The sequence below is a fragment of the Schistocerca nitens genome, chromosome 4 (assembly GCF_023898315.1).
Source record: "Schistocerca nitens isolate TAMUIC-IGC-003100 chromosome 4, iqSchNite1.1, whole genome shotgun sequence".
NCBI lineage: Eukaryota > Metazoa > Arthropoda > Insecta > Orthoptera > Acrididae > Schistocerca > Schistocerca nitens.
This window is the reverse complement of record NC_064617.1, coordinates 79,557,704-79,584,264: the sequence shown is the minus strand read 5'-3', so window position 1 is coordinate 79,584,264 and position 26,561 is coordinate 79,557,704. Positions and strand designations below refer to the sequence as shown.

Sequence of the window (26,561 nt, the reverse complement as noted above, 5' to 3'; positions counted from 1 at the left end):
GACATGTCGAGCGACAAGTAATTTTAAATTTAATATTGAAATTGTCCTTTTATTGTTTTGGACACATCTGTGTGCATGTTTTACTTTTTTTTCATGCATTCATTGGCGCTCCATAGATGCAGTAATATTGTAGAGGGCCTTGGAATCGACAGGTGGCGCGCATGCTACGGTAACTTGCGCATGCGCGCCTGCGGCACTTTTAAGTATAAATAGAGCGACTTGCACTAGCAATCTCCAGTGTCAAACACTCGCCTGAAGATGGCTGTAAGGTTGGCAGCCGAAATATCGTGGAAAGAAGTCGATGAGATCCGGCTGCAATCCCGAAATCTTATGGAATATTCGATACGCCGGGAAAATTTCAAGAGTCACATTGTCAAACTTGTTTTACAGATCGACAGATCCTATAGTTGTCTTGATTTTCCTTCAGTCTTGGTTCCATTAACAACAGGAATGTCAGAACTGCTTCTCTGGTGCCTTTATCTTCCCTCAACCCAAACTGATTATTGTTGAACAGATCCTTCATTTTCTTTTCCATTCTTCTGTACATGATTCTTGTCAGCAACTTGATTGTGCAATAATTCTCAGACTTGTCGGCTAATGTAATTTTCAGAATTGTGTGAATGATGTTTTTCCGGAAGTTTGATGGTATATTGCCAGTCTCATATGTTCTACATACCAACTCGAATAGTTGTTCTGTTGCCACTTCCCCCAACAATTTTAGAAATTCTGCTGGAATGTTATCTATCCCTTCTGTCTTATTTGATCCTGAATCCTCCAAAGCTCTTTTAAATTCTAATCATAGTACTGGAACCCCCCACCGCAAAAAAAAAAAAAAAATATATGTCTTCCCCATCAGCTCCTATTTCTTCTTATAACACACCATCAGACAAGTCCTCCCTGTCAGAGTCCTTCAGTGTACTTTTCCCACCAGTCCTCTCTCTCATCTGAATTTAACAATCAAATTGCCTTTGCATTCGCAATTTTACCACTCTTTTTTTTTTTTTTATTATTATTTCACTTTTGACTTTTCTATATGCCAAGTTGCCTTTCCAACAGTTGTCTGTATTTCGATTTCTTAACATTTTCCATGTAGCAATTTCACCGTAGCTTCACTGTACTTCCTGTTTATTTCATTCCTAAGTGACTTATGTTTCTGTATTCCTGAGTTTCCCTGAACAATTGTGTGCTTCCTTCTTTCGCTGATCAACTGAAGTATTTCTTCTGTTGCCCAGAGTTTCTTCACAGTTATCTTCCTTGTACCTATATTTCTCTTACCAACTTGTGTGATTGCACTTTTTAGAGATGATCATTCCTCTTCAATTGAACAGCTTTCTGAGCTATTCATTATCACAGTATATACAGCCACAGAGAACTTCAAGCGTATCTCCTCACTCCTTAGTATTTCCCTTTTCCCCTTCTTTGTGCACTGTTTCTTCCTGACTGGTCTCTTGAACTTCATTCTGTTCCTCATCATTACAAAATTGTAATCTGAGCCTATATTTGCTCCCAATATTTGATTTCAGAATCTCTGCCTGCCCATATCTACCAGCCTTTTCCTCATACACCTTCTGCCCTTGCGATTTGCTGTTGCTGAAATTGATTCTGAAAATTAGTCTTTCTGATCTGTGATTGGTACTACAAAGCCCGTAGTCTTCTGTAACTGTTTCATCTTCACCTTCTCCTGCAACACCATTCAAGTCCCCCATACTACTAAATTTTCATCTCCCCTTATGTACTGAATTACCCAGTCAATATCCTTTATATACTTTCTCCATCTCTCCATCTTCTGCTTGCGACTTTGGCATGTGTACCTGAACTACTGTTGTTGTTGGTTTACTATCGATTCTGATGAGAACAACCCTATCACTGAACTGTTCACAGTAACTTACTCTCTGCCCTACCTTCTTATTCATAATGAATCCTACTCCCACTATACCATTTTCTACTGTTGTTGATATATACTCATATTCATCTGCCCAGAAAGCCTGTCTACTTTTCGTTTCACTTCACTTACCCCACTATATCTAGATTTAGCCTTAGCATTTCCCTTTTAGATTTTCTAGCTTCCATGCCATGTGAAAGCTTACGATATTCCACACCCCAACTCTTAGAACATAATCCTGTCGTTGGTTATTCAATCCTTTTTTCATCCTCACCTCCTCCTTTGCAGTCCCCTCCCAGAGACCCAAATGCTGGAGACAAATCTGGGATCTTTTGCCAATGGAGAGGCCATTGTGAGATTTTTTCAGCTGCAGGCAACATATCCTGTTGGTAAACGTTGTATGTCTTTAATGCAGTAGTTCCCATTGCCTTCTGCACCCTCATGCTGTTGACCATTGCTGGTTCTTCCATCTTTTTGGGGTGGGAAACCCCAAGGGCAAGAGAGTGCCCTGAACATCTGTCCACTCCTCTGCTGTCTTTGACAAAGCTGTTGGCAGAATGAGGGTAAATTCTTAAGCTGGAAGTCTTGAGCTGCCATTGCTGATAATTTTTATTCAAAATCTAAGTAGGGGTGGGGTTCGAACCTGGTCCAAGGGTGTTTTGATTACTAGTCAAAGACACTATTCCTAGGCTACTGGTGCGGTGCAACTAGCAGCCCTATCGTCTCACCACCAAGTCCCTGCAGGCCCACACAGGCACAACTAGCATCTTCACCCTCCTGCTATCCTTTCCCTTGCTGATCCCATACCTCTTCCCTATCCTCACTACCCATCCTAGCTAGATTGTGGCTCACATCAAATGCAGTCACGGTCAGGCCCCAGTGCCCAGAGACTTTGGCTATATGCGTAAGTTGTGCTTGTGTGAATGTGTTTCTACCGTGGAAGAACTTTGTTCTAAAGCTTAAATATTTTAGCATTTTCTTTTATTTCACCTGTCTGTGAATGTGATGTAAATGGTAGGTGTATTTTTGTTTTCAATGTAACACTGAAAAACAAATAAGGCAAAAATATAGAACATACAGTAGTCAAAATTAAGCAATCAGAAAGTAACACAACAATTAATAAAAAAAATGGCACCAAAATTGACACATAACAATATCAAAATTGAAAATAACACAAAAATTGATGAAAAATGGCACCAAAATAGACACATAACAATACCAAAATTGCAAAATGATAACACCTAAATTGGCAGAAATATTAACAACTAAATTGGCAAAAAAAAAACTACCAGAACTGGCAAAACACCAAAATTAAAAATAAAAAGGCATCAATATTGGCAATAAAAACCAAATTTGGTAAAAAAAACAGCATTTGTCAAAAGGTAACACCAAACTTGGCAAAAGTAGCATCAAGATTCCCATGAAATAACTCTGAATTTGGCAACATAAAAGACTGGAATTGGTCATAAAGTAAAACTTCTTTTTTCCTGTGCTTAGTCATAATGTAATAACTTGTTGATTGAATATTTCCATATCTTTTCACAATTCTAACTGAGTTAAGAAACAAACGTTGAACGCTTTCTGAGGCTTTTCACGTTGTTGTGGATTTTTTTTTATTTTTATACAGATTAATAACATTTTGTTGTCCTAGATACAGCCATGTGCTTCATGTCATGACTCCCCCTCCCCTCCCCACCCCCTCCCACGCAATCCCATCTTCTTTGCTTTTACTAGCTTGACTTCCAGTTTGTTTAACTGGCATTAATATTGTTGTTTCCTTTCATCTTCCCTCCTGCTTGCTTCTCCTCCATTTTACTCTCCCTTAATCCCACCCTCCCCTCTGTATACCATTCAGTCTCTAGTTTTGTTATGGTGGTAATGTATTTTGTTTCACAGGTTAAGCGAGAGGAAGTGGACCGTAGAGTCAAAGAAGATCAGGAAAAATACTCCCATAAATTTAGTGAAGAGGCAAAGTCACTTTGTCAGCGGGTAAGAAACCTAATGATGTTTTCTATTCCATTCATTTATATTTCACATCAAGAGTTCTAGAACAAATCAAAAACTATAAATCTAATAATCGTCAGCCATTTGACATCTACTGATGGATAAAAACTTTTTCTAGGCTTTTGCATGCTTTCGTCAACTATATTTGTCCATGTTTCTCCTAAATATTTTCTAATGTAATTTGATATTTTTTATAAAATTTGGTTATTGCATATTTGACAACACATTTATTAACTATGTGTTGTGTGGTCTTCAGTCCTGAGACTGGTTTGATGCAGCTCTCCATGCTACTCTATCCTGTGCAAGCTTCTTCATCTCCCAGTACCTACTGCAACCTACATCCTTCTGAATCTGCTTAGTGTATTCATCTCTTGGTCTCCCTCTATGATTTTTACCCTCCACGCTGCCCTCCAATGCTAAATTTGTGATCCCTTGATGCCTCAAAACATGTCCTACCAACCGATCCCTTCTTCTAGTCAAGTTGTGCCACAAACTTCTCTTCTCCCCAATCCTATTCAATACCTCCTCATTAGTTACGTGATCTACCCACGTTATCTTCAGCATTCTTCTGTAGCACCACATTTCGAAAGCTTCTATTCTCTTCTTGTCCAAACTGGTTATTGTCCATGTTTCACTTCCATACATGGCTACACTCCATACAAATACTTTCAGGAACGACTTCCTGACACTTAAATCTATACTCGACATTAACAAATTTCTCTTCTTCAGAACCGATTTCCTTGCCATTGCCAGTCTACATTTTATATCCTCTCTACATCGACCATCATCAGTTATTTTACTCCCTAAATAGCAAAACTCCTATACTACTTTAAGTGTCTCATTTCCTCATCTAATTCCCTCAGCATCACTCGATTTAATTAGACTACATTCCATTATCCTCGTTTTGCTTTTGTTGATGTTCATCTTATATCCTCCTTTCAAGACACTGTCCATTCCGTTCAACTGCTCTTCCAAGTCCTTTGCTGTCTCTGACAGAATTACAATGTCATCGGCGAACCTCAAAGTTTTTACTTCTTCTCCATGAATTTTAATACCTACTCCGAATTTTTCTTTTGTTTCCTTTACTGCTTGCTCAATATACAGATTGAATAACATCGGGTAGAGGCTACAACCCTGTCTCACTCCTTTCCCAACCACTGCTTCCCTTTCATGCCCCTCGACTCTTATAACTGCCATCTGGTTTCTGTAAAAATTGTAAATAGCCTTTCGCTCCCTGTATTTTACCCCTGCCACATTCAGAACTTGAAAGAGAGTATTCCAGTTAACGTTGTCAAAAGCTTTCTCTAAGTCTACAAATGCTAGAAATGTAGGTTTGTCTTTTCTTAATCCTTCTTCTAAGATAAGTCGTAAGGTTAGTATTGCCTCACGTGTTCCAACATTTCTACGGAATCCAAACTGATCTTCCCCGAGGTCCGCTTCTACCAGTTTTTCCATTCGTCTGTAAAGAATTCGCGTAGTGTTTTTGCAGCTGTGACTTATTAAACTGATAAGTTCGGTAATTTTCACATCTGTCAACACCTGCTTTCTTTGGGATTGGAATTATTATATTCTTCTTGAAGTCTGTGGGTATTTCGCCTGTCTCATACATCTTGCTCACCAGATGTTAGAGTTTTGTCATGACTGGCTCTCCCAAGGCCATCAGTAGTTCTAATGGAATGTTGTCTACTCCCGGGGCCTTGTTTCGACTCAGGTCTTTCAGTGCTCTGTCAAACTCTTCACGCAGTATCTTATCTCCCATTTCATCTTCATTTACATCCTCTTCCATTTCCATAATATTGTCCTCAAGTACATCGCCCTTGTATAAACCCTCTATATACTCCTTCCACCTTTCTGCCTTCCCTTCTTTGCTTAGAACTGGGTTTCCATCTGAGCTCTTGATATTCATACAAGTGGTTCTCTTCTCTCCAAAGGTCTCTTTAATTTTCCTGTAGGCAGTATCTATCTTACCCCTAGTCAGACAAGCCTCTATATCCTTACATTTGTCCTCTAGCCATCCCTGCTTAGCCATTTTGCACTTCCTGTCGATCTCATTTTTGAGACGTTTTTATTCCTTTTTGCCTGCTTCATTTACTGCATTTTTATATTTTCTCCTTTCATCAATTAAATTCAATATTTCTTCTGTTACCCAAGGATTTCTATTAGCCCTCGTCTTTTTACCTACTTGATCCTCTGCTGCCTTCACTACTTCATCCCTCTGAGCTACCCATTCTTCTTCTACTGTATTTCTTTCCCCCATTCCTGTCAATTGTTCCCTTATGCTCTCCCTGAAACTCTCTACAACCTCTTGTTCTTTCAGTTTATCCAGGTCCCATCTCCTTAAATTCCCACCTTTTTGCAGTTTCTTCAGTTTCAATCTGCAGTTCATAACCAATAGATTGTGGTCAGAATCCACATCTGCCCCTGGAAATGTCTTACAATTTAAAACCTGGTTCCTAAATCTCTGTCTTACCATTATATAATCAATCTGATACCTTTTAGTATCTCCAGGATTCTTCCAGGTATACAACCTTCTTTTATGATTCTTGAACCAAGTGTTAGCTAAAATTAAGTTATGCTCTGTGCAAAATTCTACAAGGCGGCTTCCTCTTTCATTTCTTCCCCCCAATCCATATTCAGCTACTATGTTTCCTTCTCTCCCTTTTCCTACTGATGAATTCCAGTCACCCATGACTATTAAATTTTCGTCTCCCTTCACTACCTGAGTAATTTCTTTTATCTCATCATACATTTCATCAATTTCTTCATCATCTGCAGAGCTAGTTGGCATATAAACTTGTACTACTGTAGTAGGCATGGGCTTTGTGTCTATCTTGGCCACAATAATGCGTTTACTATGCTGTTTGTAGTAGCTAACCCGCACTCCTATTATTTTATTCATTATTAAACCTACTCCTGCATTACCCCTATTTGATTTTGTATTTATAACCCTGTAATCACCTGACCAAAAGTCTTGTTCCTCCTGCCACCGAACTTCACTATGTGTAAAATATAATAAGATAAATATCAAGGTCTGATGATGCTTGTGTTAAGATTCATTGGTAAAAAAGTAAAATTAGTGAACTCTGATAGACTGTAATTGAAATACAAAACGATGTTAAAAAAAGAAAGTACGGGTGTGGAATATTTTCACTGCACTGAGAATCTGTGTACAACAGGAAAACTGTACAACAAACATACCAATACTTGCAAATTATTGGAAATTGCTTTCTAAAAATAAACACTACACCATTTTGGCGATTCTTCAGAATGTACTGTATTGTGTAGATGTGCATATTTCATTGCTTCATGTTTCAGCTGTGGTTAATGACCAGAGTACAAGAGATGGAAAGTGAGTTACTAGAACGATGTACACATATAAGGCATGATAGCCTCTGCTCTCTCTATTTGTCTGTTCCATGTGAAATATTCCATGCAATTTTTTTTTCTGGTAACTGGAAACATTGACAAGCTCCATGTGGGAATACCGTTATCTCTCACATTCAAAATATTAATATACATGAAATACTACTGCACTTGCTTGTACAAATAATATATTTTGTGTTTACTTTAAGTCACCAGAATTAATGGTACAGTATCAAAATAATTACCATATATATTTCTCTAATATTTAAATCAATGCTAACTATTCCATATACATCCCGAAGCACATAAAGCAGATGGATGTGGCAGAAAAAGCTACTGCCTGGGCTCCATGTAAAACACAACATCTTGCTTCTGCACAAAGCCCCACACTGTGTTTTATAATGTGCTTCACTCTACACATAACAGAGAATGGATACAAATGTGAAGTACCACTTAGAGCTGCATTCATTAATGCAAGTCCTATATCCTCTAAGCAGTCATGATATGAGACATCCACCAATAAAGTTAGATAATCAATAAAAAAAAAATGAAAGAAGAAACATACAATTGAATTGTTTACAGTATGCGTTGGTGTCTACGTAACCCTCATGATTCAAAAAAAAAAAAAAAAAAAAAAAAAAAAAAAAAAAAAAAAAAATTACATTAAGTAGCAACTTCAAGTGATCGTAAACAGAAATGAGAGTAGTCCACTTTGCCCCAAGGTGACTATATAGGCAACACCCAGGAACCAACTGCAAAGGAGCACCACCTCATTGCCCAAAATTTTCCTGGACTGGAACAACTGAACCATTTCCATCGCCAAGGCCTTGACAGCTTCCCGTTGTGCTCAGAAATGAGGAACATTGTACCCACAATCCTTCCCAACTGTCCCAAAAATGGTATTCAGCATTTCACCTACTCTGTTCAGTATCGTAGTCCATTTGTAGGCCACATGTCCTTCAACCCTTGCTGCATGGGTTGTACCTGTATGGAAGGCCATCTAGCACATTCTATTCCAGCCCCGTCAATAGCTTATCCTATCCTGTCAGAGGAAGGGCAACCTGTGAAGAGATGGAGAAGAGCCACCGTGGTACAACAACCGAGTTAGAAAACTGTTGCGGAAGCAAAGGGAACTTCACAGCAAACATAAACATAGCCAAAGCCTTGCAGACAAACAAAAATTACGCGAAGCGAAATGTAGTGTGAGGAGGGCTATGCGAGAGGTGTTCAATAAATTCGAAAGTAAAGTTCTATGTACTGACTTGGCAGAAAATCATAAGAAATTTTGGTCTTATGTCAAAACGGTAGGTGGATCAAAACAAAATGTTCAGACACTCTGTGACCAAAATGGTACTGAAACAGAGGATGACAGACTAAAGGCCGAAATACTAAATGTCTTTTTCCAAAGCTGTTTCACAGAGGAAGACTGCACTGTAGTTCCTTCTCTAGATTGTTGCACAGATGACAAAATGGTAGATATCGAAATAGACGACCAAGGGATAGAGAAACAATTAAAATCGCTCAAAAGAGGAAAGGCCGCTATACCTGATCGGATACCAGTTCGATTTTACACAGAGTACGCGAAGGAACTTGCCCCCCTTCTTGCAGCGGTGTACCGTAGGTCTGTAGAAGAGCGTAGCGTTCGAAAGGATTGGAAAAGGGCACAGGTCATCCCCGTTTTCAAGAAAGGACGTCGAACAGATGTGCAGGACTATAGACCTATATCTCTAACGTCGATCAGTTGTAGAATTTTGGAACACGTATTATGTTCGAGTATAATGACTTTTCTGGGGACTGGAAATCTACTCTGTAGGAATCAGCATGGGTTTCGAAAAACACGGTCGTGTGAAACCCAGCTCGCGCTATTCGTCCACGAGACTCAGAGGGCCATAGACACGGGTTCACAGGTAGATGCCGTGTTTCTTGACTTCCGCAAGGCGTTCGATACAGTTCCCCACAGTCGTTTAATGAACAAAGTAAGAGCATATGGACTATCAGACCAATTGTGTGATTGGATTGAGGAGTTCATAGATAACAGAACGCAGCAATTGTACTGAAATGCAGGAGGATCTGCAGCGAATTGACACATGGTGCAGGGAATGACAGTTGAATCTCAATGTAGACAAGTGTAATGTGCTGCAAATACATAGAAAGATAGATCCCTTATCATTTAGCTACAAAATAGCAGGTCAGCAACTGGAAGCAGTTAATTCCATAAATTATCTGGGAGTACGCATTAGGAGTGTTTTAAAATGGAATGATCATATAAAGTTGATCGTTGGCAAAGCGGATGCCAGACAGATTCATTGGAAAAATCCTAAGGAAATGCAATCTGAAAACAAAGGAAGTAGGTTACAGTACGCTTGTTCGCCCACTGCTTGAATACTGCTCAGCAGTGTGGGTTCCGTACCAGATAGGGTTGATAGAAGAAATAGAGAACATCCAACGGAGAGCAGTGCGCTTCGTTACAGGATCATTTAGTAATCGCGAAAGCGTTACGGAGATTATAGATAAACTCCAGTGGAAGACTCTGCAGGAGAGACGCTCAGTAGCTCGGTACAGGCTTTTGTTAAAGTTTCGAGAACATACCTTCACCGAAGAGTCAAGCAGTATATTGCTCCCTCCTACGTATATCTTGTGAATAGACCATGAGGATAAAATCAGAGAGATTAGAGCCCACACAGAAGCACACCGACAATCCTTCTTTCCACGAACAATACGGGACTGGAATAGAAGGGAGAACCGATAGAGGTACTCAGGGTACCCTCCGCCACACACCGTCAGGTGGCTTGCGGAGTATGGATGTAGATGTAGATGTAGATGTAGAACCATATCATATACCAGCATTGCTGTAACTTCTTTATAGCATTTTGTATTGGTGTGACTACAGCCTAGCTGACCATCTGAAATGAATGGCTATCACCAATTGTGGCCTAGAGCACAGTGGGCCACCCAGCAGCAAAACACAACTTGCTAGATTTCAATGGTTGCCTCGCAACCTGTGTGAGTTGTTCATGCAACACCTTTCAACCCTGTAATCCTCATGTCAGTCTCCACTAGCCCCTGCCTCTCACCCACCTTCCACCACTGCCACAGAACACACTAACTCCACTTACCCTGCACTCACATCATCTCCTCCTCCATATTCTTCTTCCTCTGTTATATCTCCCCCTTGAAATCCATTCCTCCACATCATAGTGCACTGCACACAGCAGCTCTTGTTTATGGCCACAATGAGCTCACCAGTCCTAAGTTCCTATCCTGTGCATCTACTGTCTTTCCATCCAAACTGTCTGCCACCTTTCACCAATTCCTCCTCCTCCTCCTCCTCCTCCTCCTCCCCCCCCCCCTCCCTCCTACTCCTGTCCCCAACTGACACAACCTCTCACCCCAGTGGAGCTGCAGTGCCGGCACAATGCAGTCAGTCAGTGCAGCATAGCCATACAGGTGTACGTACCCTCTATAGCTCTGAAGAAGAATTCATGTAAAAGCTAGCAAATGTGTTGTTGTTGTTGTTGTTGTTGTGGTCTTCAGTCCTGAGACTGGTTTGATGCAGCTCTCCATGCTACTCTATCCTCTGCAAGCTCCTTCATCTCCCAGTACCTACTGCAACCTACATCCTTCTGAATCTGCTTAGTGTATTCATCTCTTGGTCTTCCTCTACGATTTTTACCCTCCACGCTGCCCTCCAATGCTAAATTTGTGATCCCTTGATGCCTCAAAACATGTCCTACCAACCGATCCCTTCTTCTAGTCAAGTTGTGCCACAAACTTCCCTTCTCCCCAATCCTATTCAATACCTCCTCATTAGTTATGTGATCTACCCATGTTATCTTCAGCATTCTTCTGTAGCACCACATTTCGAAAGCTTCTATTCTCTTCTTGTCCAAACTAGTTATCGTCCATGTTTCACTTCCATACATGGCTACACTCCATACAAATACTTTCAGAAACGACTTCCTGACACTTAAATCTATACTCGACATTAACAAATTTCTCTTCTTCAGAACCGATTTCCTTGCCATTGCCAGTCTACATTTTATATCCTCTCTACATCGACCATCATCAGTTATTTTACTCCCTAAATAGCAAAACTCCTATACTACTTTAAGTGTCTCATTTCCTCATCTAATTCCCTCAGCATCACTCGATTTAATTAGACTACATTCCATTATCCTCGTTTTGCTTTTGTTGATGTTCATCTTATATCCCCCTTTCAAGACACTGCCCATTCCGTTCAACTGCTCTTCCAAGTCCTTTGCTGTCTCTGACAGAATTACAATGTCATCGGCGAACCTCAAAGTTTTTACTTCTTCTCCATGAATTTTAATACCTACTCCGAATTTTTCTTTTGTTTCCTTTACTGCTTGCTCAATATACAGATTGAATAACATCAGGTAGAGGCTACAACCCTGTCTCACTCCTTTCCCAACCACTGCTTCCCTTTCATGCCCCTCAACTCTTATAACTGCCATCTGGTTTCTGTACAAATTGTAAATAGCCTACCCCTGCCACCATCAGAATTTGAAAGAGAGTATTCCAGTTAACATTGTCAAAAGCTTTCTCTAAGTCTACAAATGCTAGAAACGTAGGTTTGCCTTTTCTTAATCTTTCTTCTAAGATAAGTCGTAAGGTTAGAATTGCCTCACGTGTTCCAACATTTCTACGGAATCCAAACTGATTTTCCCCGAGTTCCGCTTCTACCAGTTTTTCCATTCGTCTGTAAAGAATTCACGTTAGTATTTTGCAGCTGTGACTTATTAAACTGATAGTTCGGTAATTTTCACATCTGTCAACACCTGCTTTCTTTGGTATTGGAATTATTATATTCTTCTTGAAGTCTGTGGGTATTTCGCCTGTCTCATACATCTTGCTCACCAGATGGTAGAGTTTTGTCATGACTGGCTCTCCCAAGGCCATCAGTAGTTCTAATGGAATGTTGTCTACTCCCGGGGCCTTGTTTCGACTCAGGTCTTTCAGTGCTCTGTCAAACTCTTCACGCAGTATCTTATCTCCCATTTCGTCTTCATTTAAATCCTCTTCCATTTCCATAATATTGTCCTCAAGTACATCGCCCTTGTATAAACCCTCTATATACTCCTTCTACCTTTCTGCCTTCCCTTCTTTGCTTAGAACTGGGTTTCCATCTGAGCTCTTGATATTCATACAAGTGGTTCTCTTCTCTCCAAAGGTCTCTTTAATTTTCCTGTAGGCAGTATCTATCTTACCCCTAGTGAGATAAGCCTCTACATCCTTACATTTGTTCTCTAGCCATCCCTGCTTAGCCATTTTGCACTTCCTGTCGATCTCATTTTTGAGACGTTTGTAATCCTTTTTGCCTGCTTCATATACAGCATTTTTATATTTTCTCCTTTCATCAATTAAATTCAATATTTCTTCTGTTACCCAAGGATTTCTATTAGCCCTCGTCTTTTTACCTACTTGATCCTCTGCTGCCTTCACTACTTCATCCCTCAGAGCATTCTTCTTCTACTATATTTTTTTCCCCCATTCCTGTCAATTGTTCCCTTATACTCTCCCTGAAACTCTCTTCAACCTCTGGTTCTTTCAGTTTATCCAGGTCCCATCTTCTTAAATTCCCACCTTTTTGCAGTTTCTTCAGTTTCAATCTGCAGTTCATAACCAATAGATTGTGGTCAGAATCCACATCTGCCCCTGGAAATGTCTTACAATTTAAAACCTGGTTCCTAAATCTCTGTCTTACCATTATATAATCTATATGATACCTTTTAGTATCTCCAGGATTCTTCCAGGTATACAACCTTCTTTTATGATTCTTGAACCAAGTGTTAGCTATGATTAAGTTATGCTCTGTGCAAAATTCTACAAGGCGGCTTCCTCTTTCATTTCTTCCCCCCAATCCATATTCACCTACTATGTTTCCTTCTCTCCCTTTTCCTACTGACGAATTCCAGTCACCCATGACTATTAAATTTTCGTCTCCCTTCACTACCTGAATAATTTCTTTTATCTCGTCATACATTTCATCTATTTCTTCATCATCTGCAGAGCTAGTTGGCATATAAACTTGTACTACTGTAGTAGGCATGGGCTTTGTGTCTATCTTGGCCACAATAATGCGTTCACTATGCTGTTTGTAGTAGCTAACCCGCACTCCTATTATTTTATTCATTATTAAACCTACTCCTGCATTACCCCTATTTGATTTTGTATTTATAACCCTGTAATCACCTGACCAAACGTCTTGTTCCTCCTGCCACCGAACTTCACTAATTCCCACTATATCTAACTTTAACCTATCCATTTCCCTTTTTAAATTTTCTAACCTACCTGCCCGATTAAGGGATCTGACATTCCACGCTCATATCCGTAGAATGCCAGTTTTCTTTCTCCTGATAACGACGTCCTCTTGAGTAGTCCGCACCCGGAGTTCCGAATGGGGGACTATTTTACCTCCGGAATATTTTACCCAAGAGGACGCCATCATCATTTAATCATACAGTAAAGCTGCATGTCGTCGGGTAAAATTACGGCTGTAGTTTCCCCTTGCTTTCAGCCGTTCGCAGTACCAGCACAGCAAGGCCGTTTTGGTTAGTGTTCCAAGGCCAGATCAGTCAATCATCCAGACTGTTGCCCTTGCAACTACTGAAAAGGCTGCTGCCCCTCTTCAGAAACCACACGTTTGTCTGGCCTCTCAACAGATATCCCTCCGTTGTGGTTGCACCTACGGTACGGCTATCTGTATCGCTGAGGCACGCAAGCCTCCCCACCAACGGCAAGGTCCATGGTTCATAGGGGGGCTAGCAAATGTACCAAACTAATTTCTATTTCTGTCAGTGACTCAGCACCTGCACTATTCAGTGAGTTGCTGCCTTCACTCCTTAAATTATTCATATTCCAGACTGCAGTAAGAGTGTTACATTAAATGAAGTGTCACAACTTTGTTGTGATCAGCTGATAACCGTTGAAACCAGAAGCAACTTTGAGAGCGTCAACTAGTGTTTCACTTATTGTGCTATATTTGTGTGCACTCAAGTTCCAATGATGAGTGGCAGTGCCAAGCTGGAAGTTTGGTCAGCTTCACAAGTGACGGCAGAGGGAAGAAAGAGATCTCTCAGTGTTAAGTGATCAGAAATAGTGCCTATTTTTCTTAGAACTAATGTTCCAAGCAAAGTGAAAAATGAAAGTCCAAGAAGTACTACAATTTCCATCTCTTTAAGCGCCCTAGCAACAATAACTTCGTCAATTGCAGTTAATGCCTCAGAAGTTGATGGAGTGGATTGTAAGTACTGTTTTATGTATTATACTGAAAACAAAATCTATTACATTACTTTATAGGCTCGTCCATAATGTTGACAATACTGTGATTTTCGAGCCTCATATTCAGTGTAAAACTTAACCTAGCTCCCACACCTGAGAAATCTTAAGGGTGAGGCCATTGAAGGTCATTTATTTGCTCTTAAGTCAGAAATGTACCAATGTACAGACTGATTACAAATAAGGAAACAGAAGACTGAAAGTGGGAAAATACAACACATGTAATGCACTTGTATCTTCATGTCTCATGTGTCAGGAACTTTGGAATTTCCGTGGCCCTTGGGGTGACATGAATGATACCATGGAAAGTTGGATACAGAAGCCACTGAAGCTTGTGATTTGTTGTTGTCTGCATTCACAGTACATATCACCAACAGTTAAATCATCCTCCTTCTTATTGTTTATGGATCTTCCCAGTCTGAATCAAAATCTGTTTACTGACTTCCCTGTGTCTTTCCATGTGTCCAAGGGGCAGCTGCTCGGCTGCTGCCATCCATATACAGAAATGTGGTGTTCTCTCCTTTCACTGTTCCAGCTTTGCCTTGCTGGGAGGCATGCTAAGCTTCATAGCTTTTGTTGGTCTTCAGCATTTGCAGAGTAGGGATGTCTCTGTTCAGTAGGTGAGTGCTGTTCTACCCCAATTTAAGTCTATCCTAACCAGCAGACACTGCACATTGTACAGGTGGTGATGTTATTCCAGATTGATGAAGTTTGTGTTTTGGAATGTATTTGAGATAACATGTAATCAACCTATTCATAGGCATTCAGTGAAAGCACCTATTTGGCTTCCACAAGTGGGGCAAGTGTGTATCACTGCAAAAGAGGGATTCGTCAGAGGCGATTGCCTACATGTTTGTTTCACAGCTAAATTGTTGAGCCAGGTGCCATTGTGGGACTTGCTGCCTTCTTTGACAAGTTTCCTCCACCTGCTGTGGTCTTTGACGAGCTCCTCCCAGTTTGGCACTCAACATTAAATGTGTTCATATCACACTTGACACAGTCCTTAGAAGTGCAATGCACGTCTTCCAGGGGGTCACTCGGCAAGTGCTATCTCACTAAGTAGTGTGTATTGGGGAAGATGCGAGTAGTCCCTACGATGTAAGTGTCCTAGCCACCGCAGGCGACATTTCTTGAGACTGTTGGTGATACATAGTAGCTGTGCAGTATTCACAATCAACTCATTTGTCTTTTGGTCCTTAAGTGTTATGCTTAGACTGTTTCGTAAGCACTGCAGATAAAAAGTGTTGAGCTCATGTACGAGGTCGGTTCAAAAAATTCCAAAACTTTGTCTACAAAATTTTTCTACACTTACCTTTTACTTATTGTGCATGATCTCCTTTGAAATACTCTCCTCGACAATTGCTACACTGCTCCCATCAACATTTTTCACTTTCGGTAGCAGTCTTGGTATGCCTCTTGCTGGATCTCGCGAAAAGCCATCTGCAAATTTTCTTTTATCTTGTCTGCTGTTGCAAATGTTTTTATTTTCAGTGGGGTTTTCAACTTTGAAAATAAAAAAAAGTCCTCAGTGGTCAGGCTTGGAGAGTATGGAAGATGAGGCAGCACAGGAATTTTGTATTATAGTCATACATCAGCAGGGATGCATGCGCAGGTGCGTTATCGTGGTGCAAGATCCATTAATTGTCTTGCCACATTTCTGGCCATTTCCTTCTCACGTTTTATCACAGGCATCACAACACATCCCAATAATACCATCAATTAACAGTTTGTCCCTTTGGCATGAATTCATAATAACTACCCCTTCAGAGTCAAAGCAAACTATAAGCATGACTTTGACTTTTGACCTGACCTGACCTGACCTGACGAGCTTTTTTTTGGTCTCGGAGAACCTTTCTCGACTCATGGTGAGGATTGAATCTTGGTCTCAACATCATAACCGTAGACCCACATCTCATCATGAGTTAAGATTCTCTTAAGGAATATCGCATTCTGATTTTCGCAATCCAAAAGTTCTTCACAGATTGCGAGACAAAGGTCTTTCTGGTCTTGGCTCATGTGGGACGAATTTGGTGGCAACAAAACGCATTCCAAGATGCTGTATCAGGATTTCGTGACATGATCCAACAGAAATGTTAACACTCTTCTGCAATCTGTCGGATAGCCAGCCTTTGTTTTGTTGACGCTCCCGACATGATGTTCCTGGCATGACATCGAAGGGTGACCTGAACAAGCATCAACTTTAACTTCCGTCTGGCCATTTGTAATCCATGTGAACCATTCGTAACACTGAGTACAGCTTAAGCACTCTTCACCATAGGCCTCCTGCATCATTTGATGAAACTGTGTAAAGATTTTCTTGATTTTTCACACAAAATTTAATGGAGATGCATTGCTCCTCTAACTCTGCCATCCGAAATTTGCAAACAGTGTGACACAATGTTCTACTCAATAGAGCATTGAACAATAACTAATTGACCTACAACAATGAAACTTCTGGCAGTTACACATTAAACTCAGGTATGTGCAGGGATGCCAAGTGTGTTTTGCTCCAACACACCATTGGTGTGAAATTATAAATGATCCAGAATTTGTTGAACAGATCTCATGTAATGTGTCCAGTTCTTAGCATCATATAGGAGGGTGCTCAGCACACTTACTTGATAGATGAGATTTTTTCGTCACCGTAGGAAGCTTGCTGTCCCACACTCGTGTGCAGAGCTTCCTGAAATATTCGTCACTTCGCTGTTTCTCATGTTTATTTTGTCATCCAGAGAAAGATCTTTGACAAATCGATTGGTATATGACTCTGTGTACAAGACCAGAGAGACTACTACGTAGCAGGCAAAAAAAAAAAAAAAAAAAAAAAAAAAAAAAAAAGTGCCTTTCTGTTGCAGTTGCATAGATTCTTAAAATCAAACTTTTTTTTTTTTTTTTTTGTGAGATTTTCGTGTTGTTGGTCTTACAGTGCTTTTTGAATTTACTACTAGCAAGTATTTTGAAAGACAACAGTTGTGTAAGTGGGTCCTAACCATGCAGCTCACAAGGAGCCTCTCTGTTCCATTAACGGAATACGCAGACTTGTATGTTACAAGATTTTTATCTTAACTAGCTCCAATTACACTACCCTGACAGATCTCTGAGGACAGTTTCAGATATCTCTCCACACTGTAAAGTTCTTGCTCTGTGAAGATCATTTGCATACAGAAAGTGGTTACTGGTGTAGGTATTGATGATAAGTGGAGCTAAAACACTGCCCACTGCTGTCTAGTCCCTACACTATGCTTGGAAGTCAATGAAACAGATTGTTGTTACTTGTCGCATTTGTCATCACTATTGATGGCGTATCTCAAGGTAGCTGTTTATCACCATTTTACCTACAGGTGCTTTCTTTCCAAAAAAACAGAAAGCATTATAATACACCGAAGTGCCAAAGATATGTGTATAGGCAAACATATTCAAATACAGAGATACGTGAACAGTCAGAATATGGCACTGCAGTTGGTAACTCTTACATAAGACGTCTGATGCAGTTGTTAAAATTTGAGTGAGTTTGAACGTGGTGCTATAGTGGAAGCGTGAGCCATGGGACACAGCGTCTCCGAGGTAGTGATGAAGTGGAGATTTTCCCGTATGACCATTTCACAAGTGTACTGTGAATATCAGGAATCCAGTAAAACATCAAATCTCTGACATCACTGTGGCCAGAAAAAGCTCCTGCGGGACCAATGACTACTGAAGAGAATCGTTCAACGTGGCAGAAGTGCAACCGTTTCACAAATAGCTGCAGATTTCAATGCTGGGACATCAACAGGTGTCAGCGTGTGAACCATTCAACGAAACATCATCGATATGGGCTTTTGGGGCCATAGGCCCAGTTGTATACCCTTGATGACTGCATGACAAAAAGCTTTACATCTCGCCTGGGCCCATCAACACCGGCATTGGACTGATGACTGGAAACATGTTGCCTGTCAGACGAGTCTTGTTTCCAATTGTATCAAGTGGATGGATGTGTATTGGTATGGAGACAACCTCATGAATCCATGTACTCTGCTTGTCGGCAGGGGACTGTTCAAGCTGGTGGAGGCTCTGTAGTAGTGTGGGTCATGCACAGACCTCTGATACGTCTAGACACAATTCTGACATGTGACACTTATGTAAGCGTCCTGTCTGATCACCTGCATCCATTCATGTCCATTGTGCATTCCGAAGGACTAGGGGCCCAGCGGGACAGTGTAACACCCTGCATGTCCAGAATTGCTACAGAGTGGTTCCAGGAACACTCTTCTGAGTTTAAACACTTCCGCTGGCCACCAAACTCCCCAGACATGAACATTGTTGAGCATATCTGGAATGCCGTGCAATGTGCTGTTCAGAAGATGTCGCCACACACTCACACTCGTACAGATTTATGGACAGCCCTGCAGGATTCATGGTGTCAATTCCCTCCAGCACTACTTCAGACATCAGTCAATTCCATGCCACATCATTCTTGTGGGGCCCCTACATGATGTTAGGGAGGTGTGCCAGTTTCTTTGGCTCTTCAGTATATTTTAATCTGTGTGTTTTTTAAAGTAACTTATAAATGATTATACTTGTGTGGGCTTCAATCCAGGTTTTATCCATTTATTAACAATCTATATTTGCAATTACTGCAACAGTGTTAGTAACATTTGTAAGAAAATGTTACTTTGTAACATGACAAAAGAACTTGTATTCCCTGTTATAAGTAATACCTACTGCAATAGGGTCTAACATGTCTGTTACAAAACTTAATGCACAGAGTACATATGGTACTTACATTCAGTGTATGTTCTGATGCAGCTTTTGAAGAAGTCACCAAAAGCACGTTTAGGATGTCACAATGGGAGGATGGGAGCATTGGAAGTTAAACAGCACGAGTTCTTCAGGTGTTTGAATTGGAAGCGACTTGAAGCGGGAGTATATGAGCCTCCATTTGTTCCAGATGTGAGTTATATAATAATATTAATACCTTGTAAGAAGTGTCTTTTAAGTTTTGTTTGAATTGTAGCACATGTTGATACAAAAATAGATTTTTAATGTATTGGGAGCCCGTATTGCATAGGTTTAATGAGTTTTACGAGTATAACATTGACTTTCATTTGACAGTTCCCATTTAATTTCTGTGAGCATATGTGTTACACTTTTATATGAGTTGTGCTGATCTTTTACATACAATATTAGTAGTGCATCTCTGAGTTCATTCAATGTCTGCTGTCAGGCCTATGTGACAGTGGTGCCAAACACTGGATCAGTACTGTTGAATAGTTTGCACTACAGTCTTGAATGTGCTTTGTAAATGCACTGAAATTGTACACCCCCACCTCCCCTAACTAATCTAAGTCTTTCCAATATTACCTCATTTCTGTTGGACATTTACTGTCTCTTTCACTTCTCTTTACCATCCATCATAATGTATGACTATATCTTGATTATCATTTGGCATTGTGGTACAGTGGCAATACTGAACTACTACTACTACTACTACTACTACTACTGTGTTCATCCCATTTCATATTACTTGGCAGTATTAAGCCAAAACGTTTAAACAGTGTAACAGATCCCAAAAGGTTACCACTACTATTGTAATTGTATACTGTTGGTTGTTTATTTTGGGCAAATAGCTGCCATTCAGTGCACCAAATGGAAATAGTACGCAAGAAATGTTGCTCCAGAAACATTATTTATTAGCAAAGAATCTGAGATTGCTGCTGATGATCCTGTATTGGACATCATTTTAGTGTACTGTGAATATTAGCAGTCATGTTAGGCTCACTTGGTGTCCATCCTATGTTATTTTCGCTCATGTTTAGTGTTCACTGTCCAGTTAATGCATGATCATGTCTTCATTACCAGTTGACGTGGTACAGTCTCAAACGTCTTAAAAATAGAAAAAGAGAGTCTAGTTTTTTACTTGCACATAGTCTTCAGAAGATATAATATGTGGAAAAAAGTGAGCAGTATTTCACATTAGACATTTTTTCATAAACAGGTACTGATTCTGTGAAAGACACTCTTTTCTTCCAGATATAAACTTAGAATTTTCTCCAGGATTCTACAGTAGAGGGATCCTATAGATATCGTTTAGTTAATTGCGTGCATTTTCAAAGTAAACTGTTGCAGTAATTCAGTCAGAGACAGGTACCAACGTTGCTAAGAGTTCTCCTAGTTGTTTTTCAAGACAGGTGTGCTTATTTCAGTATTATTCCTTTTTGAGTGTGGTGTTCAAACATTGGTGGTGGTTGTTGGTGGTGGTTTCTTTGATCAAGACTTGTTTGATCCAACTGTCCATACTAATCTGTCCTTTCCAAGCCTCTTTATCTCTGCATAACTGCCGCAACTTACAGTCATTTCAACCTGCTAGTCAAGCCTGGGTCTCCATCTACAATCTTTACCCTCTACACTTCTCTCCATAACCAACTGACAATGCCATAGTGCCTCACATTGTCTCCAATTGATCAATCCTTCTTTTAGTCAGGCTCCCATGAATTTCTTTTCTCCCAGATTTATCTGTGCACACTTCATACTAAAACTTTTATTCCCAATGCCCTTTAATTAATTCGGTACACATATTTTAAGCATCACTTTACCAAAAAAATCTCATTTAATCTATAGATTTCTTTAAATGCTTAGATGCTATAAAGAATCTTTACTTTCCCTGGTCTGTTTGTGATAGTGCTTAAGGATGAGGCATTCTAGTAATCACAAGAGGATGCTCTGTAGGTAGTTTGTAGAATATAGGATGAAGATGTAGTTATAGCTATAGCAATAGGGGTCAAAATGTCATGACTTTTTAGTAGTACTTAGTCTATTTCCTTGCATTGTAAAGAATTGCCACTTTTTTCCTTTGAACTCCTATTTCAAAATCAATTGATTCTTCATTATTTTCTGGAAGTTGCTCCTCACCTCATCCATTCTGTGGGAGGATCACTTTCAAATTTTCCACCTGCTGTTGCTAAGGATGAGAACTTGATGAATGAATGTGGTACTTCATTTGAAATAACCTCAATATCTGGCACAAACTCTGTCCAATTGGTACAATTGTACCTCTCATAGGTTCTGAAGAGTTGACTCAGTTCTCTCATTATTCTTTTAGAGAGGTGACGTTGTGGATGATATCTTGGAATCAATACCATTTATACGTCTTCTCATTCTTAAAATTCTTTGAACTATGCCCCCCCCCCCCAAAAAAAAAGAAATGTTGAACCACTATCTAACAAAAGACAAATAGGTCTCCCCAATTTGTTTTTTAAATAATGGCATTGTAGGTGATTTAGGAGTAAAGGAGACCACTCGCCAAACAATTCTGAAAGCTAGCACTTTTTCTTTCCCTTTTGGGAATGCCTGTCGATACTCAACACTTCTGGTATTTGGTGAGTGGTCTCCTTTACTCCTAAATTACTAATGTGCTACCCGGACTTTCCTACTATATTTACAGGGTGATGTATTAGTTCTTCCAACCACATATATTTGTTCCTGTTTTTCACTAGGACAACCTTTTAATTCTTTTCAGACTTAAAAAAAAAGTAAAGTTTCAACATTCAACTTCTCCTGTAGGGGGAACCATGCCTTGCTCACTACCTTGAAATACTTTATTCAAACCTTTTAATTTGAACTGATGTAGACTCAACTTTATTTTTTGTTCAACAGGTTTAACAGTTTGTTGCCATGAAATTGCCTTTTGGGCAATATTGCCACTGCCCAGTTAGGGACCTATTTCTTCTTTTAATTTGAGTAGCCTCTAATGGAGTGTTTCTAGTTCTTCCTGCATTTGGTTTACCTTTCTAGGCATTTTTATCATCTACGTAATTTTTTGTTGTAGTTATCCTATCCAAGCAAATACACTTGGTTACCTGTTTCCTCATTGACAGATATATTTTAAATCCTGATCTTTCTTCCCAATACTCTAACTTTCCTTAAGATTGGTTATGGGTACAAAAGTAAATATTTTTAGGAAAAGAACATGGCATTACGTCTAGATTTTACGGTGATGCTAGTGATGTCTGGATTCTTCACTGCCTGTAGAGTAAGTTATCCTCCTGAGTCTTTTCACTCATATATAGCCACTCACTTAGTGACATCTCACTACTCTAAACCCCTTCAAAATGATAGTCAAGTGCTCTTAATTGACTAAATCTGTTTCCACTTCCCTTTTCCAATGCATCCATCCTACCATTAAGTGATCCTTGATCTGTTATCTATGTAGTTGATTATTCTGCTTTGATAACTGTCCCATCTGCTTCTCTTGCATTATTTCCATTATTACATTAGCAAAGTCACTTCTTATTGTTGACAGCTGTCTGGGTTAGAATTGCTATTATTGATGTTGCTGCTGCTGCTGCTACTATCATCAATTTGCTTGAAATGCTCACTTTTTATTTAGTAGTTGCCACATTCCACTTGAAATTTTCTTTTCTTTTTCTTTCTTCATACCTACAGCACCTTTTGCTCTTTGCATTATTTTCTTTATTAACTAATTGTTTCTAGATGTAATCCACTGAATGGCCCTATTTTTAAGTAAACTCTTGTAAATCTATATTTATGAATTTTCTTGCCTAATGAGTTTGTTTCTTGTTAGTTTTGTGTCTGTTTTTACTTGTATCTTTCTAATCAATAATCATTTGAAACCATAAATTGGTGTGCTGGCTATTCCTTCCAAGATTTAGAAAAGGCTCCAGGAGAAGTGGCCCAAGGGCCTGTCCTCATTGGATTTTGTTTCTTCACAAGAGAATTCTCGTGCACAGGACATCCTAAACACAAAACATTTCTCAGGCAGTGCAGAATCCAGACATTGCTGGTATCACTGTAAAATCTAGATGTGATGCCATGTTCTTTTCCTAAAAATAATAAACCCTCCATGGTCATTACTTTTGTCTCCATAACCAATCTTAAGGAAAGTTAGAGTATTAGGAAGAAATATCAGGATTTAAAATATATGTGTTGATGAGGAAACAGGTAACCAAGTGCATGTGCTTCGAAAACATTTCAAAACAACTTTTATAATTAGTCAAGTCATGGGGCCTTCACCATTCAAGTGAGTGGAGATAAGTTTTTGAAATGCAGGAATTTGTATTGGTTTCTTTACACTTTCAGAGCAGTTCTTGTAAATAAGAGCTGTGACCAAACTTAAATCACACAAAATTATACTTGTATAACTTTTTTACATATTTTATTATTAGATGGCACCAATATAACTGGTTGATGTAGCTGGTACATGAGTACTAATGCAAATGTACATACCTTGAAGAGTAGATTGTCTCACTACTTCACACTCTTTCATAACTGTGGGTGACATATATTCCAAACCAAAAGTTGTTATGTAGTACAGACACTAATAAGCACTCTGACTACTGTACTGTCAGCAACCACCAAAATAATTTTGTTATTTTTGTACAGATGACATTGTATAATTGCATATTTCCATACTGTTGTCATGGCCAGTTATGTTATGATGTAATATCATATGAACTAATGAAATTTTTCTACCATAGATATTTAGTATGGTTGTGTTGTCTGCATTTAATTATAGGACTTACCGTGAATTGACACATTTGTTTCTCTGTTTATTAATGACCAAGTAAGTTTTTTGTCTTTACAAGTTATGTTATGAGCCGTGATAAGGTACATAATTTTGTTGAAAACTTAATGACTGTCATCAAAGTAATGGAGGAGGCTATAGAAATGGGGTCCGTATTTTAACTAGCATTTTACTAGTTTTCAGATTTAAGTATAAAGTATTTCTCATTTCTGTGTCATCTAAAGTTTGATATATTGACTGAGCCCCAGTTTTCAGTGTAATTAAATGAAGAGTTTCACTAATAGTGACTGTTTTCATCATAAAACCATCTATGTTCCAAGAGTTTGCTAGTAATGATTGTTGTGAAATCAGAGTTGTCATTACCTGTTAACTCACGCTGCAGCCCAACGCTGTTTGTCCTGCAGCCACACGCCGTATACGCCAAGGATGTCCTGGATATTGAGCAGTTCTCAACCGTGAAAGGCGTCAATTTAGATGCCTCGGATGACACGTTTTATAGCAAGTTCAACACTGGTTCTGTGTCAATACCGTGGCAGAATGAGGTAACAAATAAATTGTTTTCTCTGATTCAGTCTCATAAATGTCTGTCATATGCAAATATGGAAAATTTTTAAACCCTTACCGCAAATGCTATTGAGTTGTTGACTGTTTTTAGCATCAGTTTTTGTAGTTGTTGAAAATTTGAGAGGAAGGTACGGTATTACAATGAGCAAAGAAAGATGTTGTTCTTATCTGACTGTTTCAAGAGGTCTTACATCACAAGATGATTTAGCTTCTAAAAATGTGTACTGGGCTTTGTCCTTCAATTTTGGAACAATTACAAGTGTTATGTATTCAAAAGATGGTCATAAAAGTAGCAGTAACAGCAGTAATATTACTTGCATAATACAGTAGTATTTTTATTTGAAGGAAACTTGAGCTTGACTTAGAGATACGTTATCACCCATTAAAACCATACAGGTTTTTCACATTTCATTAAAGATGAAGATGTTCTTATGATTTGCTTTGTAGTATTGGGATTTATTTTCAGATGCTACACTTAAAAAGGAATTCATTTTCCTCTTGTACAAAAACTGTTCAAAATCACTAACTACCTAATAATTTTTCTCTGGGAAGGTGCTGAGAAGTGATGGAATCCATCTCCTATTTCTTCGGCATAGTGGGAAATGTGCAAAAAGATGGCTGGTGGATTTCTTATTTGCGTTATTCTGATGCAGTCCCAGAAAAAATGAAGCAATCAAAAATCATAGCAAAACTCAAACCCCACAGGGCATCAGGCCAGCCAAAGAACTATCAACCAATCATGCTATTGAGCACTATTTATAAGTTCCTTCAGAGAATCTTTCATGATTGGATTAGTCCAGCGATCTTTCAGTAGGGCCTTCCAGGATGGAGCTGTGCTGATAAGGTCTTACTTACCATGAACAACACTTATTGCTGCAGGATACCAAATGAAGCAGTAAACATCAGTTTGACACGGTTTGGAGACATGAGCTGCTTTATAAATTACTGCAACTTGTTCTATGCAGATGGACAACAGAAGTAACTGGCAACATGTTAATTGGAAGGATATTTACTTTAACTGTAGGAAAAGGCACTGTTCGTGCAAAAATATTAAATAATGTCTTACCACAGGGATACATTCTTGCTCCACTGTTCTTTAATTTATATGTATTTGATATTCTTCCAGCACAGTCCAGAAAGTTTTTCTATGCAAATGACTGGGCAATAGCTATCCAGCACATAGACTGGCACAAAAGCTCCCGATCTCTGTTTTTACCTGATCATCTTCAGATCTAAAACTAAAATAAAATGAAACATTAATAAATAACTGTTTAAATGGATACTGTGGAAAATATTTAAAATTTAAAATACTTAAAATTGTACCTGAATAGTCAGATAATATAGCGTGAAAATACTTAAAATTCTAGAAACACGTACCTGACTGACTATGAGCTGTTAAAACTCGTATTTCTTTAAAATAACAGTCATAAGCTGTAAAACAAACTAACAGCACGATATTACACCTGGGACCATATGCAGTGGTATCCAGCAGTTTACAAATTCCACGGATCGTCTTATAGGACCATATGTCATGGATGATGCATATGAGGTTGGTGGGAGGGACGGGGAGGAACAATGTAAGAAATACATTGTTTAAAAGTAACGCAATTAATTTAAAACTAAAAAGCTATGTGAATAGTACACCTAATATTCAAACACGAGACATCTTTTTAAAATTGAGAGTTAAATTAAAACTTTGATCTGAAACATTTGAGTGCACACAGTTTTCAGCAGAGGGTGTCTGAAGTGTGCACTGTCATTGTGCCTGCAAGTTTGGTCGGCTGCTAAGATCATCTTCTGCTGAGTGGGGCTCTAGGAAACATGGATTTGGTGCTGACTGGCCGTCTGAGTACATCATCAAAATTGCTGAAGTCACATTGGAGATTGAGTGTTCTATCTGGTACTTTCAGGTCAAATCCAGAGATTTCA

General features: G+C 39.2%; 1 protein-coding gene across 3 annotated transcripts in view; it reads left to right on the top strand.

Annotated features, from left to right (window-relative positions):
• The window catches only part of LOC126252857 (G protein-coupled receptor kinase 2), a 208,947-nt gene that overhangs the window by 157,611 nt on the left and 24,775 nt on the right, over window positions 1-26,561 (top strand). For 2 of the 3 annotated variants that reach the window (XM_049953810.1, XM_049953811.1), the window contains 3 exons: window positions 3,779-3,871; window positions 19,334-19,477; window positions 24,473-24,610. In XM_049953810.1, the coding sequence (XP_049809767.1) occupies window positions 3,779-3,871; window positions 19,334-19,477; window positions 24,473-24,610 (375 nt within the window). Of the gene's footprint in view, window positions 1-3,778; window positions 3,872-19,333; window positions 19,478-24,450; window positions 24,611-26,561 lie in introns of all 3 variants that reach the window. The other variant, XR_007545863.1, reaches the window with a different exon arrangement.